This window comes from Pelecanus crispus, chromosome 17, assembly GCF_030463565.1.
Source record: "Pelecanus crispus isolate bPelCri1 chromosome 17, bPelCri1.pri, whole genome shotgun sequence".
In the NCBI taxonomy this organism is placed as follows: Eukaryota; Metazoa; Chordata; class Aves; order Pelecaniformes; family Pelecanidae; genus Pelecanus; species Pelecanus crispus.
The window spans coordinates 1,017,947-1,035,634 of NC_134659.1; the positions used below are offsets into that span (position 1 = coordinate 1,017,947).

At 43.8% G+C, this 17,688-nt stretch overlaps 1 protein-coding gene across 1 annotated transcript; it reads right to left on the minus strand.

Annotated features, from left to right (window-relative positions):
• Positions 1 to 495: 495 nt before the first annotated feature.
• CTTNBP2NL (CTTNBP2 N-terminal like) lies at positions 496 to 15,936 on the minus strand. The gene is made up of 4 exons (XM_009493456.2): positions 15,838 to 15,936; positions 5,249 to 5,479; positions 2,784 to 2,891; positions 496 to 1,977 (listed from the first exon to the last, which is right to left on the minus strand). The coding sequence occupies exons 1-4, from the start codon at positions 15,934 to 15,936 to the stop codon at positions 496 to 498; spliced, it is 1,920 nt and encodes a 639-aa protein (XP_009491731.1).
• Positions 15,937 to 17,688: the final 1,752 nt, after the last annotated feature.

The following is a 17,688-nucleotide window of genomic DNA, read 5'->3' on the forward strand; positions in this document are numbered from 1 at the left end:
GGAAAGAATTAAAAAGAAAAACAGTGTTGGTTTCGACATTCAGGACTCACAGAAGAATTTGTTTCTGCAGCTAGATGGTCCCCCTCCTCACCTTTTTCAAGAATCACATTCATATTGCAGGCTTAGTTCAGGCACTTTTTATAAAATGTTCATCTGGAGTAAAAAGTCTGCAAAAGTTATTTCTGCATAATTTAAAAGTAGCATTTCAGTCCCATTAGAGTTTGATAGTTAGGTCCCACCACGTGATTACGGTTCTTGTTATCTCTAATGATTTGACTGCTGCCATGAGACATTTTGAGGCTACTGTATAGCTGTAGTTAAGGTTTCTTCATAAACAAAAATATTTTCCTACCTATTAAAAAAGAAAAAAAATACACTAAATGCTTTATACAGACAGAATCTGCTACTATGGAAATAAATAACATGGAGTGGAAAAACAGTGTCTTAGCTCTCGGACGCTAAGCCATGGAATGTCACATTCACATTTTCTGGAGACTAGCTGCTAGTTGGCAGGAGGATCTCAATGTCTTTGCCATTTGACACTACAGTATTGTTAGAGCAGCTGCTCGCCACGTCCATGGGGGCACCCAGAGAGGATGCCTGGGAAGAGGTTTTGGTTAGCGGGGTAGGAGCAGCAGGTGACTGAGCGAGGCCGGGTTTCTTTGGAGGAATTGGTGGAGGGTTCCCTCTTTCTGCTCGAGGAATGGTTGGTGACTTAATTCCAGGAGACAATGGGCTTAGTGGACTGGAAACCTTGCCAGGGCTCGGAGAGTGACCAGACTCGTTTTTGGGGCTCACAGCATTTGCTAGATTTCGATAGTCCGTGCCAAAAGGTGAGCTGTTCGGGGAGACAGGTTTAATAGGTCCCTGCTGGCTGGTAAATCTGGAAAGGACCTGAGTGACTGTATTGCGGGCCAACTGCTTGGCAGCGGAGTTATCTGCCAGAGTAGGAGACAAATCCCGTGACGGCGGGCTCTGCAAACCACTTGACTGATGGTCCTGTTCAGCTTGAGACTGAAACTTGTGCCGAGCTGCGTGGAAACGTTGATTGATCCCCACCTGGTAGGATGACTGGTAACCAGGGCTGCTTGCTGAAGCTCCCACTAAGCGTTTAGTCAGAACTGGCGAGGAGCAGGGAGAAGGCGTCAGAGAGGAGGCAGCCGTGCCGCTGGGAGACAGGGAGACCCCACTAGAAGAGAGCTGGGACATCAGATGCACCGGCGACTCTGTTCTTACAGGAGAACTTCCATTCTCAACTGCGTTTTCTGAGGCTGCACCAGCAGATTTCTCCTTTTGAACTTGGTTCTCTGCTGCATTTGTCTGCAGCAGCTCACTGCCCGTCTGCATGTCTGTATCACAATGACCATTGGACTTTGCATAGGAATGAGTAGGTGTAGTAGGGCTGGGAAACACGGTGTGCACAGCTTTGCTTGTGCTGGCAGGATTTGCTCGGTCTGCCTGCAGACACTCTGTCTGGCAAGACGCAGATGTCACTGTGGGACTGTCAGTTGCAACACCTCTGGACATCACCGAGGGGCCCGGCTGCAAAGGCTCGGTAGGACCGTGCGCCTGGCAAGAAGCCTCCAGCTCTTTCAGGGCTTTCTTCAGACATTCCACCTCTTCTTTGAGTGCTTTTGTACGGTTTTCTTCTCTGTTCAGCTTGGCTTTCAGCTGTTCTCTTTCAATGTCAAACTCCGAGAGCTGCTTTTCTACTTGTGCTTCCATCTGTAAACCCCGCTTCCTCTTGGATGCCAGCTCCTCTTCCAGTTTACTCACCTTACTCTTCTCTTTTTCCAATTTCAAGCTCAATTCTGCTGTCTTCTGGCCCTCTTCAGCTGCTTTGGCAGTGGCTTTCTTGCACTCCACTACAAGCATGGAAGACAGTTGCTTGTGGCGTGCCCTTTCCTCCTCCAACTGGCTTGACAGCTTCTTCTGTTCCTTTTCAAACTTTTTTACTTGGGATTTTTCAAACTCCAACTGGAAGATAAGAATGACTGTAAGGGAACTACAAAACCTCCTGAAAGCAAATGGTAAGTATAATGCCCCAAAAGGGAATGGGGTTACTACGTATCTTGGAGAAATTACATGGTAAAAGATGGCAATGGCTAAGAAAGAGGTTCTTGCCCCAGGTATCTGCAAGACAGTCTTCTATGACTCAGGTTGCACTTATTAGGAATTATTACTTACTAGTAGTTTTATTGTGTATGAAATTCAATTGACCTTTAGTGAGATGTAGACCCAGTCTGCCATGCACCGACTGAACAGGTGATCTGGAGCAAAGCTACCTTCCACCTCATTTGCTACTTTGTCGTTTTGCCTTTTAAAGGCGTTTAGACTTTAAAATGCTGATGTGTTATGTATGTTTAATAAAGGCTACAGCGCTTGAGTAACATAAACCAGTAGCTTAAATATTTATTATCATCTCTGAAGAACCTCCCCAGGAGATCTTTCATGACTTATTCTGAATTTTGAGTACTAGAGCGCCCTATAATTTTTAAGTGCAGCCCTGTTCTTAAGAACTCCTCAGATTTCAGGCTGAAGTAAGATTTCAAAGCATTTGATTGCCTATTAATAGCTTTTAGCACGGCTCAGCTACCAAAACACCCTGAAAAATTAAGGTTGTTTTCCATATCGAAATGATAAAAGCTAGGAGTGCCTTACCGAGGAGGGAGGTCCCTGCTACTCTTTCAACACGAAGGTGCAATTAGACATCGCTACCGAGCTCACCACCCAGGAGCCCGGGGTTTCCGTGGGCTGGGTAATTACCAGCTACCAAAGCATACCTGCTGGGTGAGCCGCTCCCGCTCCTTCTCCAGCATGTAGGTGACATCATCCCCCTCCGCCGTGTCCTGGGCGTGCCGCTGCCTCTCTTCCTCCAGGTCCAGTATCACCTGCCAAACAAACATCGGCCACTTTGATGCCCAGGCACACTTACAAGCTGGCGTAACACAGGGAGACATCAGCGCCCTCGCACATGGTCCAAAGCCAAATGACACCCGAGAGCAACCGCCGCAGCCTCAGACATCCGAATCCAACTCAAAAATCACACAAAAGCAGCTTTTGGACAAGTTCCAGTGCTACGTTATTATTGGGTATAGTTGAGTCAGTTTGTGAAAGAAGTTAGGAAAACCTCAGGCTGTATGTATCTTCATTTTATTATTAAAAAGCTAAATTGCATGCTTTTCCTCTAGCTCTAGACTGCAGAATAGCCTTGAGAAGTTCACGTTATCCGTCCTTGGTTGTATGGTGCCCTCATCAGAATTTCCTGGCAGGACCATTAATATAAACCCCAGCAGGAGCAAAGGCACTGCCCCAGAAAACGCGCGTGCAGGAGACACAGGGCACTAACAATTACGACAAGACGATCCTCGCTACGGTTTCAGCAGTAATTCACGTACAGGCTTCTACCCCAGTTTCTTACAAGGGATTTGAGGACTGCAGTGCAAAGTTTATTTTAAAGAACATTAATTTGTTCTTCCACTTAAGAACAAGATGAGCTCTTGAAATGAAACTGCTTGCCATAAGGACCCAGTTAAGGAGCTCCTTCAGCTTTAACGCTGAATTACATGAATAACTGAAATTCTATTAACAAAAAAGCTAGAACACAAACTTCCCAAGAGGCTCTGCCACATCTCACCACCAAAACTCTAGGCTCTCCCAACACACGCTCACCATGAATTTAGCAGCTCCTCAGTCTTCCTGAAACTTAAGCTTCCAAACAATGCTTAAATATCTTTAAGTACCCAAGGAACCTTTTTACAGAAGGAGACAGGAAGGATTGCGTGAGAAGGGGAAAAGGTATCTGATCGTAATAGCACGATTTAGCTAGATACTTGGCTGAAAAGTGAAACACACAGCCTTGCTGTTCCTTCCAGTGACCTGGAGGACAAAGTGAAAGCTGAAGATACCTTCAGCTGCCCACCCTAAGCATAGTGTCTGCGACGTAAAGTCAAGCTGGCCGGTCGCTTATGTCAGAGTAAGGCTTCTGCAACAGAAATGCTTCAGATTACTCACAGACTGAAAGGAACTTGCTCTATCTTATCCCCATCAAAACAGATTACAGGAAAATAAACTTTAACCACCACGCTGATGAGCAACGAAGTAGAAGGTTCAACTTTGAACCTTTTTCATTAGAAACAGAACACAACTATTCGTACCCGAGATCTTTGTACCTGATTTAGTAAGTTTCAATCAAAGCAAGAGTGACATACCTGAAAAAATACAGGATGGTACTGGCACAGGCACTAGTCACACACACGCCTAGGTCTGGCATTGTAAAAGAGCTTCTAGACACCAGTGTAACGGCACCACCTCAGTCCGCCACTGACACAAGTAAAAGCAAAAATCCCAGCTATTTTTTGAGATGGAAAAGTATGTGAAGCGGTTAAGACAGTGCTGCAATGCAGGTGACTGCAGGGATGCTCCAGAGAGCTCCTCCCAGTCGCAGATTCCAGTGATGTACTCTTGGGCAATTATTCTCTGCCCTGACCAGATAGCAAGGACACATACTTTAATCATTTTGACTTGTTTAAATTTACTGCAGAATAAAACAAACATGTAACCATGCTTTTTTTTTTTGAAAGCTAACTAGTTACATAAAGAGAACATGTTGTAGCAAGACTGCAAGCAGCAGAGTTTCTGGACTCTTGTTTTTGGGCTTGTGTGCAGCTTTATGCTCCTCCAGTAAACTACGGTATGCCAGAGGATCAAACCTCGGAAGTACAGTTTGACAGGCGGAGCAAGCACTTCATTGGTCTCAATATATGTTAAAGCTACATATGAAGAATAACAGGTGCTTTATTAAAGAGGCCAAATAGCATGAAGAATAGTTTTGGTCATGCCGTACTTTCTTAGGAAAGCACAAGGAGGTGCAATCCCGTAAGTACCTGGTACCAGCTCTTCAACAATCACTGAGAACAAGTCACAAGGAGAACCGTGGTATGTCTGCTGAGAATTCCATCTTCCAGAAACCCTTTCTTACATTTTGGTAAGCACTATACCTCCCAGCTGTGAATAAGCTAGTTCCCTTTTTGTATGTCCTTACAAAAATATCTTGCATATATTTCAAATTTTGGAATTACAATTAATAAGCTTACCAGCTGCATCGTATTGAGTGAGAAGTCTGAACAGAGGTGCAAATCCCTTTCAGTTACCAAAACTCAAGGCATTTAAGTGTTTTTGCTGAAGTTAATGGATTATCAAAATGCAGCTATTAACTTCTGCACAGCTTATTTGAAGCAAAACTTACTTTTCTGTGCCTGCTTTCTGCAGCAGCTAGTTGGGATAACATTCTTTCCTGCATATTCTTGCAATGTTTCATCACCACTTTCAAAATAGATAACGGATTGGAGCATACTGGTTGCTTTTCACCGTGATTTCCCTCTTTCAGGGTCTCAAAATCTCTCTGCAAAGCCATTAATGGGTCACTGATGTTGTACTTCCCATAGCGTTCTTCAATGAACGTGTCTCTGTGCTGGGCCTGCAATACAAGAACAGATTTGCATTTCAATACACTTAAAGTAGAAAACCAGCTAAAGAAGAAAGCAATTTATAGTTAATATTCCTCTTCCCCAGTTTTCCACTTAGAGATGAAGAGATCTCAACACTCTCTAATTCATACCCTGTTACCTGCTATAAGAACAAGAGTATTCACACAGGAAAAAGCACAAGCCTGTCATGTTGGAGGTCCTGGGTTAACAGATGAGACAGCAATTCGTATGGCAAACCGGTCAAGTGATCTACCTGCTGAACAGCAGTGCAGCCCATGCCAGCTGGGTGAGCTCCAACGCCCATCCGGACCTTGCCACTTCTGATCAGACCAGTAACAAGGGGACAAACACCATGTTTTTCACATCCTAGGTGCACGTACTATTCCTCTAATGGCAGACTCTGATCAAGTAAGTTACGACTATGAAGAGTTAAGTGTATGGTGAGGACAATAATCCTTCTATCATCAGAAGGGATTTTTAAACTGCTAATATTTAAGGTTTCAGCTAGGCTCCCAGCTAATAAAAACCCTCATTAATGCATTTAAAATGCGCAGAAGTTGACGGTCCCCCGCTAACAAAGACAATAAAATCTAGAAGGATCAAATACAAGCAAGTGAGCCCAGCTCTCACAGGCTGAATCAGCACCACACAGCTGGATGTCCCCCCTGCTTCACAACTGCTCCTAGAAGCCACCTGCTCTCCAGGTAAGATATTTGAGTCTTGAAAAAAATTTGGGAAAAACCACTTGCATTTGCACAGCTGGAACACAAGCAAATACATACTATCCACGGGCAGTCTGAAAAGTGTACGTGGGGGGGTTATATGAAGCACATGCTTGATTAATTTCTCCCTGTCCCTCCAGCTGAACAACGTCTTTCAACCAGTGGCCCCAAACGAACTAGAAACAGAGGAAAGCCTTGCTTAAAACCACAGCATCTCCACAATACCTTCAGTCTACTAACATCCTCATGCCACAGCTACCTGCTCTCTATGTCCATGACGTACATGCCACAACTGTGCGAAAGGAAAGCAGGTAAGTATCAATTCTTGCCCAACAAAAGATTTAATCATTTACTGTCGTTTCGGTGGAAGAACAGTTGTGTGGTTGTCTGGATTATGTCACCATCAAAGAATTTCATGTTGAGCAACTGAAGAGTTTTATTCTCACCACAGCCTACAAATCTGTAGATTGCTAATAAAATCCTTAATAGTCTCATCCTAAACAAAGTTTAGTTTCTCAAGAAGCAAGAGAGCAATGATTAGTTTTCTTCTGGTGACATGTAAGAATTAAGGAAATTCACACATTCTAGGCTTTTCGTTTACGTTTAAAATCAGCCATTCCAGCTGGAAATCTGTTTGTTAGGATACAAATAGCCTTATCCTACTGAATGACTACTGTGAAGTTCTGAAAAAGAAAAACAAAATTTCATAAACACACAGATATTAAAATATTATCTACATGTTTACCACCATGATAAGAAACCACATGAAACCAGCTATCCATGCAACAAAGGACGTAAGAGGGAAAACAGACCTAGATTCAAAAAAGCCCTCAGAGCTGACCTATCTTGGCTCCAAGAAATTTAATCATTGATTTCCACTGAAACGGTTATGGGCTCAATGCGATGCATTTGTGAAAAACCTGCGATGGCGTTTCATTCCACTGTGTATCACTGACGGCACAATCCCACGCGCAGCAGAGCTGAGGCATGCTGCTGAGAAAGAACACCTTCCAAATTTGATGTTTAAATTTGATTCTTCTTGATTCGTTACAGTCCTGGTAACCAGTCCCTACGAGACAATCCATACCTTTACTTTTCTAGAGCATATAACTATTATGTACACTGCTGCACAGGCGCTTTCTTAGAGAGGCCACAGAGGAAGATGTGGGCTTTCCTCTGCACCAGTCACCTGCACCACCTTTCTCCGAAATGCAAGAGTACCTTCAACCAAAGTGTGCTATCACCTTTAAAGTAGTTTAGTTTAAAGCACACTTTAGCATGTTTAACTAGCAAAGCACCGTGTGACCTCCAGAGGAAAATTTTGAGGCTAGCTGCACTTTTCTTGACAGAGCACACGCATGACGTTTTTGCCCTGAGAGACTGCTCCAAATAAATGCTGCCTGCATGTTACTGGGTGTGCTTCGGCCTTCTTTGTGTGCGTTGCTCACATCTGGGCATCCTTACGAGCATAAGCAAAGCAAGCCATTCCAAAGTAAAGGCAGCAGCTTTTCAGAGTTGGTGAAGGGCTCTCAGCACGAGCTCCACAAAGCCCCGACTGCTGATGCTGTGAAATGGCACTCAGCAGTCGCAGGGTGGAAAACAAGCTACCTGCTTTGAATACAGAGCGAAACTGCGTCAGCCTCGCCGCGCGCTTCTCCAGAAACCTCTTCAGCTAACAAGGATGGCAAACTATCAATGGCTACCTATCCAGTTCTTACGGGACCGCTTAAGGACATCTTAGGAAAGACTGAGTCTGACTAAAGTGAAAAGACAACTTAGAAGTCGGTATTTATTGGAATGGCTCTTTTCTGATGTCCCACTAAAGCGTATCGAAACCGCAAACAGTTCCCTCAAGCACCCAAGAGCAGTAGTGATGCTCCAGACACCACCCTGCACACCAGCCCGTGCGGATACACCGAAACAGAAAAGCAAACTGCTCTGACTGAGCTTCGCAGGCCAGAGGACTGACAGAGAAACAATAAAGCTTTGCTTTACCCAAATAGCTGATGAGATTTTCTGGTCCTGCCTATATTCTAAGATGCGACCATGTGATTAGAACAACAACAACAACAAAGTCAATCTCTGTGCTCAAAGGGAGAAGTGTATCCATTACCTTGACAAGAGACATAAAAAAAAAAAAAAACAAACCAAAATACTTTTCTTTCCATATCTCCTCAATGACCAAACCCAATTAGGGGCATTTGTCCTGTGCTACTGGTTTGGAGTTGTATTTTAACCCTTGCAGTAAATAAATACAGAGGAGCAGCTCACACTCACAGATACCCCTCCCTCTTTATCAGTAATATCCATCAGGACCAGTGGATAGCTTTGATGAAAGCTTAAGATATTGTTCTAACTTTACATAAAAAAAAAGAGGAAGGAAACGATCAGCCCTGGAAATGGGAGGGCGGCCCTGGATAATGAGCTGGTTTAATGAATCACAGGAAAAACTACAGGCATTTTTGGTTTTTTTCGAGGGGCAGGGAATCTTCAGTTATTCTGAAGAATTTATAAAAATAACGCAACCAAACCTCACTACAAATGTGTAGGGAATTTCTAAGTGACTCAAGCGTTAAAACGTCTGTAAATACAGATCGGGATACTCATCCAGCTGGCCTAACTGCTTTGACAGACGAGCTGCTCTTCCCTCCAACCCCACCGCCGGTCACTCTACAGCCACGCAGAAACACGGGAGAAACCCTTCAGAAGGGCGCCGGTGCTTTAACAGCGTAAGCAAAGGGGGGGACATTGAAAAGTTTACTCCTGGGCAAGTTATTGCTAATAAAAGCTTAAAGACCTGGGATTCAGGTCACACACACCTATACCCTCCGACTTCCTGCAAGTATGAAGGTGTACAAACCCCACGCTTTTCCTCTGCTCCTCGCAGCATCGGGCTCTGAACTCTGCTGAATTTACTGGGGTGGTTTATTTCCTGTCTGGGAAAGAACAAGAAGTTCTTCCTTGCTACTTTGAGCAATTAAGTATTTTCCTGAACTAGCATGACAAACAGATGAGACTATCATAACATTAATAGCTTTCTCAAGTCCAGCTATTCTTCTTTAGTAGCCAGCAGAGCATAAACATTTAATTAAAGATGTCTAGACTAGGAAAAGTCTTGAAACAGGTCATCCTACACAGACCACATCTAATTTATAAAAACAAATCCAGTGCTTTGGCATTTGGGCCACCGTTCGCTTGGAAATGCAAATACAGATTTTTCAGGCTGCTGCCTGTGACACCTCTGTGCTACAGGTCCCACTGAGCAGCCACCTCTGCCGCTAAAATAATCGGGACAGCTCTTCTAAAGTTAAGTCCCAGTGCAATAACCTACACAGGTTATTTTATACAGGTACTGAACTGTCACATACATGAGTGACTTCTCCCATGGCTTATGCTCCTCACCGAGGCAACTCTTCAGCTCAACTTCCACTAACGCTAGAGGTCATGCATAAACATCTCCAACAGTGTTGATTTTGCCCTGTCTGAACTGGAATTCAGTCTTGAATACAGGTTTTGTTCAACTTTCAAAACAGAAGCAACTTGATGATGGAAGAGCAATATTCCATGAGCCCCAAAAAATCAACTCAGATCTCAGATTGCAGCATCAACCTATTCAAACACATAAATCCACAGGAAATCAAGCTTCAATAATAAGGAAATAAGGTTACAAAAAGCATTGTTAACTTAGGAGTGGAAAATTTAATCTGGAAAACCAGAGATGACATACATACTTCCAACAACATCAACTGCGCTTTGAAAGAAGATGCAATCTCCTGCAATTAGAAGATCTTCTAATTGAGTATCTCCACCTGCATCACCTCAAATATGCAGACTTGTGAATTTCCTATCAAAACATTCAAACTCCAAAAGCAACTTGGCAATTCTGAAAACTATTAAATTGCCCTCCCCCACCAGGAAAAAAAGATAACATTTAAGCTTGGGCTGCTCTTAAAAAAAAAAAAAAAAAAAAGAAAAAAGGAAGCAGCTATGCACATTAACTACTCTTAAAACTCCTGATGACCAGAAGAATTAGGCATACGCAGAGAGGGTACCACTTTGAACTGGCTGGCTTTTAGCTCAAGTTAGGGTAATTGACCACCGCTAGTCTGTTTGAAAAGAGATAATTCTGATTTTATGGAGCAGAAGCAGTATCTGACACAACTGAAGAGATGTTTCCTGTGCAGGCAGGCAAAGCGATGACTTCGCTTTGTTAGGGAAAAGCTACTGTTTCCTCTTGGGATTTCTAGACTGTTTTGGGATGAATGTTTCCCATGATCTATTTGTGTAATCTTTTTTTTTTTATAAAAGATTTCCTTTTACTGAAACCTTGTTTATGAGACAGCATTTTCTCTCTGCCTTCAATAATCTTTACAACTTGTTTTACTGGAACATCAAACAGGGAATTTCCAAGACTTGTTTCAAGTATTTTTTTGGACACAAAGTAGAATATTACTCTTGCCTGTAATTTTAGAGTTTAGGTTTTAACCCTTGGCACAACGCAAACACACTGTTAATTAACTGTAGCTACTGCGTATGCAGTTCTCCAGCAATAATTTGCACAGAAGTTCCTCCTTTATGTTGCAGAGAGCGGTATAATCTTTAAATAGCTTCTTACTGCCTTCAACTTCCTTATTAGCTTCTCTCCCCAGAGACAGATAGTGGGAATAAAGACAAACTGAGGTCACAGCAATCCCTGACAGAGAGAAGGGAAATGGGGGTGGGGACCACTTGCTTTGCACAAAAATAAATGTCAAAACGCTGGAGCGGGATTCCGAGTCTTACTTTAGCTCCAGCTCTGAAGCAATGCCTAGAGATCCACACAACAGAAATTACACTGCTCAAATACAGTACCCGTCTTAATTGCCATCATTACGTGAAGTGAACAAACGAGATAAACGAGAGCTACCCAGATTTGCCCACATAAGACCTGGTATCAGCTTTGAAAAATGTAAGAAACTTTCTTGGGCAATGTCAAGCAGCACAAAACTGCAACTTCTTTCCATGGGAACTTTTGGTCTGCAGCACAGCCAGTACAGCCCAGTACGAGCTCGGCCGCGCACAGCTCCCAGCACACTCGTGACGACGGCGCTCACGAACCGCACTTTGGTCGCTGCTGGAACAGGGAGCCTGGCGACACCGGGACGGCTGGAACTGAGTGCTGGAGCCGTTCCAGCAGGGAAGCCGTTCCCACAGCTCTGTTCCTCACTGGGGACCTACCTGGGTACTTGGAAGGTAGAGAGAATCAGTCTTTGAAAAGGTATGGGTGAACAGTGCTGCTTCAAGCAAGAAATAAACAAGAAGCTCCCCAAACCTGCAAGGAACGGTGCAAGAAAAGCCCTCATTCCAGCAGGACGCTGCCCACGGGATGCCGCTAGACCTAAGCGGCTTTATAAGCGATGCAAAAGCCCATTTTACCCCATCTGTGAAAGATTTACTAGCATCTGCAGTAAGGTTTTATATTACTGAACTTTTCTTTTATTTAAACAAGAGGTAGACTTTTAGTTTTTGAAACTGCACTGTAAACTTAATTTCTAAATCCACTGTCAAATGAACACTTAATTTTGCAATGCATTAATACTGCTTTATACGAGCGCATCACTGAATTCAGAAGCAAAGCAATGAATACCAGCTCCCAGGCATTAACACAAAATAGACAGTTTCTATTCCAGTGTAAATTGCCTAAGGCCTTATTAACATAAAAGAATAAGCCAGAAAGCTGTCTCTTGTTTTCTAGAAGTAAACAGAACTTCTTTTCTAATGTATGGAAAATTCTCATTTAAAGAACAGGGGGCGGGGAACAAAGTGCTCTAACATAGCGATAGAGACCTCTTTAAATACTGAATTGTTTCCAATCATGGTGTGCTATTTTAGAAGACTAACCTGTGGCTCATGCATGCAATCCTTCCCACATGGCAATAAGGACCGAGAATCGAGCCCTCAGTGTTATGCAACTCTCTGACAGCATCTGTTTTTCTGGACGATTTAAATACGATTATAAATACAGGAAAAGGAACACAATAAGAAGTCAGACTTAAGGTCTGTTCCAAGGAGAACATTGAGATTTATGTAGTGGACAGGAAGCTACTTTCAGGCGCACACACACACACACACACAAAAAAAAAGCTTTTTTTCCAAAGAGGTTTTAAAATAGAGGAAGCAAACTGAAGCACTGGAAGAGTCTTTTGAATACAGATTTGCTCACTTAATCCTTTATACTAGTATGTCGTGTTTGAATCAAAGTAACATTGCAATTGGAAATGGACGGCAAAAGTCAAGGCCAGGTCCGCTGCAGACGCAGAGAGATGACGGCCCCCATCACAAACACCCAGCGCTCGATTAGAAACAATGCACGAAAAGAAGTAAACCACAGAAAAACAGCGAAGGAGAGAAGTCAGCAAGGGCAAGTCATGGTGTGGTGCAGGCATCGATTAGAGGTGACCTAACAACCGCTCTTTACAGCACGAATCCGAGCGCCAGACAAACCGACCTCGGGGGTTAAACCCCCTCTCCCAGCGCGCAGAGGAGGGGTGCTGCTGCCGGGAGGGGAAGAAAAAGGAGGAAAGCGAAGGAGCAAATTAAACCAGCAGTCTCTGGAAAGGCAGGCTCGGAAGCTCGGTTTTGACACAGCGAGAAACGGGGCCAGTGCCAGCCAACAAGGGGCCTGATATCATGAGGGAGAAGAAAACTATTTTCGGCTTTGTCATCTGCACGCATGGCTTCCCTCTGCTAAATGCCAGATGCTAAACGCTCTTCTCTAAGCGTGCAGGAATATCAATTATTGCCGACTGTATATAATCAAATTACAAGTTTACAAATTAAGGTACTCTCTCTCTCTGCAAGTGCTTGTTCTTTCCTATAACGTACCAAAGGATCTGCCTCAAACATCTAGAGAGTTCAGAAGCATTTAAATCTGAATTAGAAGCCAAATGAGGGGAAATGCATTTTTTCTTACTATATGGGAAGTAAATAGGCAGATAAGCCTCTTGATTTTTAACCACCGACATCTATGTGTCTAGTAACTGCTGGAGAAAAACACCGCCACCGTTTAAGATCATGCAATCCTCTAACCGAGTTCAGGTTCCACTCCGCCTCTTTCCAACATACACGTGCGCTTAATGCAAAACTATCACGCCTCCAAAGAAATCCGATTGCAGGGGCAGAATACACTGCCCGTAACACTCCGGGAACACAGCTGCGAGCCCACGGTCAGGCGATTCCGCTGTGCACGGAACAACCAGCGCGTCCACCACCCCGGATGCTTCGGCCCTTCTCAGTGTAAGTTACAGCTCAGTTTATCCAACGCATACAAATCAAACTAAATGCTCTCAGAGTTTCAATCTCACATTCGGTCTTAGAAGGCTCCTTCTTCAGGGCAGCATTTGATATGTATTCAAACGTAAGTAAACAGATTAGCAAGGTGGGTTTTCCTTTAATTACTCACACAACAAAACCACTTCAGCCGTGAAGCACTGTAAAGCTGTTACCACAGTTACTATCAGTAAACACAAAGAAAAGCAGAGCAAGGCCAGAATTTCTCTCACTGTATATTCCAAATAAATGGACAAAGCAAAGCTGGGAGTCTTCTGCTTCCAAAACTCTGTCCAGCCACCAGCTGAAGTAGTTACATGACTTTTTTTCCTTTCATGCATGGAAAGGGCAACGCAGCCTTCTGCCAGCAGGAAGCCGGCCTTGAGCCACGGCGTTACTGAACGCAGCTTTTGGACCCGAGCAGCGGCACAGCTGGAGACCTACAGCATCTCACCATTTGCTGCAGGCACGGGCCAGCTTGGGAGGGCTTTCATTTTCCCGTGAGGTCGCGCTCAGGAGGCAGGGCTGCGGGCAGCCGAAGGCAGGGCCGATTCGAAGCTTTTGCTGCCCTTTTCCTACTGCCTTCAGCTCCCCTCGCATTCCTAAGATGAAACATTACGGCGTATCCCTTACGGAAGAGGGAAAAAAAGCACTAACCTTTGATTAGCTTGGTATTTTATACTACAGAATTACCAAGTATAGGTTACAATTTCATTTAATTTCTTCTCAGTCATGAGTACTTGACAAATTGTGTCATAGGCTATTCTAACTATATTAATCTCCTCACGCAAGAGGGAACTGCAGGTTAAATTTCAACAGCAAAGATAATTGCTTTCTGCTATTGGAATGTACACGTTAAAAAGCCTTTGGAACGGAGCTGCTGCATTCCTTCCCATCGGTCCCTCTGTGCTCCATTACAGGCATTTCACACTGCGGTATTCAAGTGATGCTTGTTTGGGTAACACATTCTGACCACACAGAATTAGAGACTGGTCCCAGGACGGAGGAGGAATTTGCAAGTCTGTTCCAGGAGAGGAGCCAAGCCTTCCACCTGACCAATAGTTTTCAGAGGGTAACGATATTCCTCCAAAATGAAAAGATTATCTAAATGCAAAAGCAATTAACAATAAACACATGAGCATCCCAACTGTTTTGGAGGATGATCTCCCTCCGTCCCCGCAAAAGGTGTTTGTATTTGGAATCAAGCTACAGAAGCTTTTGCTGGAAACCCAAGCCCCCGCAGCTCTCAGGCCTGCAAGCTGCCATTCCTCTTTTGAAATAGCTGAAAGTTTAAACATTATGAGCAGTGACAGGTCAGCTTGGAAAAGCCTTCAATATTCAACCCTGTCATAACTCATTTCTTCAAAAATTGACCCTTTCCATCATTTATACCCCTATTTTTTTTCCACCTTACTGAGGCTGAGTGTCAACTAAGCATCCTTCCAAAAGCAGCAGCATTACACATGGACTACACATTTTAAAAATATTTTCTAGGCTCAACATTAACACACCAAACTGGCCACAGAGTACCACAGCCCATGCTACCTGAACAAGGGAAGCGGAAGCACAGAGCTAACACCGCACGCGCTAACACCGCTTCGGCCACAGCTCTGCAGCACGAGCTACCCCTGCGAGAAGAGGCTCCCCTTGCTCCGGCACCAGCCCCCGCCTTGTCCCATCACGAGTGCTCACGCAACCGCGACGTCAGCTGCATTAACACCGGTTGAAACTAACTTCTTCGATGGGTTAGTTTTAGCTGGTATCTACTTCACCGGAAGGTTACGCTAACGCTTGTGCCGGCAAAAGGAAAGAATAAGTAGCTGAGCACACAGGTCTGCTCTCAGCAGCAACGCCAGCTTCTATTGCCTTAGTACAGTACAAGGCCACGGATGCTTTTTTCTTAGTGAGACGTTATTCTCGCTAAAAGACTAATCTGTGATCCCTCCTGGCGAGAGGAATTTCTGCTTTAAGAAGCCCTCCTTACTAAAGGAGAACAAAACCAACAAAGGACGTCTGATAGACCTTTTACATTTCTCCCGATAGCAGAAACACTCGGTTCTTTATCAGAAAGGATGAAAGCACATGTATAACACCATATTTCAACACCAACATGCTTCTTGCAGCCAGCTTTCAACAAAGAATTCCAAGACGCAGAATGATATACAGCATTTATTATCTAATACTGCTGATATTAAGGTAGGATTCTGAACCAGTAATAAATCGTTGTCTCTGAACTTCACCTTGGATACAAGCGCTCTGCAGAACCTATAGCAGTACTGTTGTTATTTTTGTCTCGTATCATGGTACTTACAACATACCTTTAAGGCTTCTATGACAAGATCTCTTGCTTCTAATTCTCCCTCAAGAATGCTAAACAGCGTCAGTAGTTCTGGTTTGCTGAGTTTTTCCAGATTCATCCTGAAAACCTGAAAAATTGAACACAGTTTACCAGCTATTTCTTTGTACATTAAAATCAGTATTCTAAGCTATGACATACAATCTCCATTTAACTTCAGCTTCCAGTTTTTTGGACTGCAAATTGCCCGGGGGGAGAAAGGGGAGAATACACAAGGCAAACATTTTCTCTCTAACTTCCAAGACCAGCTGTAGAAGATGCATTTTTCACCTTTTCCCAGGGGTCATGAACATATGCACACCCAGATGGTGCAGGCAGAACGTATGGGCTAACATGACAGTATAATATTCACCAAGAAGTAGCCAGAGTTAAGAGGAGAGGGAAAAACCTGGGTATTCAAAAGCCATACTACTGTAAGTTACACATCTGGATCACACAGCTGCAAACATCACTAAAACGAGAGCGAAGAGCTGTGATGAACGCGGTCCAAACTGGGCCACCTACACAAACTTCACGGTAAAGGGAACATTTCAGTGCTACGATATGTTTCCTAGGAATGCCATTAAGCATTACTAATGGCACAGGCCCAAACCACTTTACAAAAATCAATGCCACAAAAAACACACATTTAATTACTATTCTCTCAAACTGTTTCAGTATCACCATCATTTATTAAATATAGCTTTACTGCCCACATAAGAACTAATCCATCATCTGAACTGCATATGCAAACAGCTTTTTCTTCCCCAGCACCTTTGCCGAATCACTTAACATTGCCTAGTAATGAGCTTTTTTTATGACATTATTTTGTTAACGGCAAGCATTTCACAGACTAAATCCTTGTCTCTGATGCAAACATACCCGTCGATGATACAGCCTTGTGCTTTGTGCAACGACCAGCTATACTGTTCTAAGTCACATCCATCCTTCGCCACTCTTCGCATCAATCAGAGAATGCCACAGCACGAAGCAGCTACTCAGAGGTATCAAACTCCACTTCACTGGCAAGTGGTAAAGGGTTAACTTAACCTTTACTAGAGAAACCTACCCAGCTAAAACATTCAACTGAACTCTAATTTTTCTGAAGTCACTACTGCTGTACAACTCATTTGCATAACTGTGCCTTGGAGAATTGTGCACAAATGCAAGTTCTGTCTTGTTTATACCAAAGCAGTTTTCCAGTTGCTGGGAACAGAAAGTTCTGCTTACAAAGAGGAGTAGGTAGCCTTCATACAGCAGGAGAGATCAGAAGCATACGTCGTGCCCCCTCTGCTAAGCAGGCAAGTTTCTCATCATGCAGTCACGTTCTTGCTTCACGCAGTGTTTTCCATGAAATTCCATAAAGCAGCAACGTTTCTTACAGACTTTTCCGGCCAGCCCTACCCATTGGCATGGGCTGCTCAAGGAAACGTCAGTGGAAGTGACCACGGCTGTCTGGGGTATTGGGGCTGTTCCAAAACCAATTTAACTGGACACTATGGATCTGTCAGCATTGCATGGATGTTCCCTACTGCAGATCCATTAACATATGTTCAAGAGGAAAACACAAGAGTAGAGTGTTTGGTAAACCTGTTCCTATCTGTTGTAATTTAAAAAAAAAAAAAAAAAAAGCCTGATCAAGACTTGACACAAAAGTGTAATTTAGGGAACTCGCTATATTGACTCAAATCACACTGCAGCTGGCCAGGGCAGCGTCGGTCACCGTTCAGCGTCGGTCACCGTTCAGCGACAGCTACGCTTTCAGATCAGCCGACGGCCCTTTACAGCGCTGTCCAGGACGTGAACCTGACCATCGCCCTCAGCTGCGGGTACG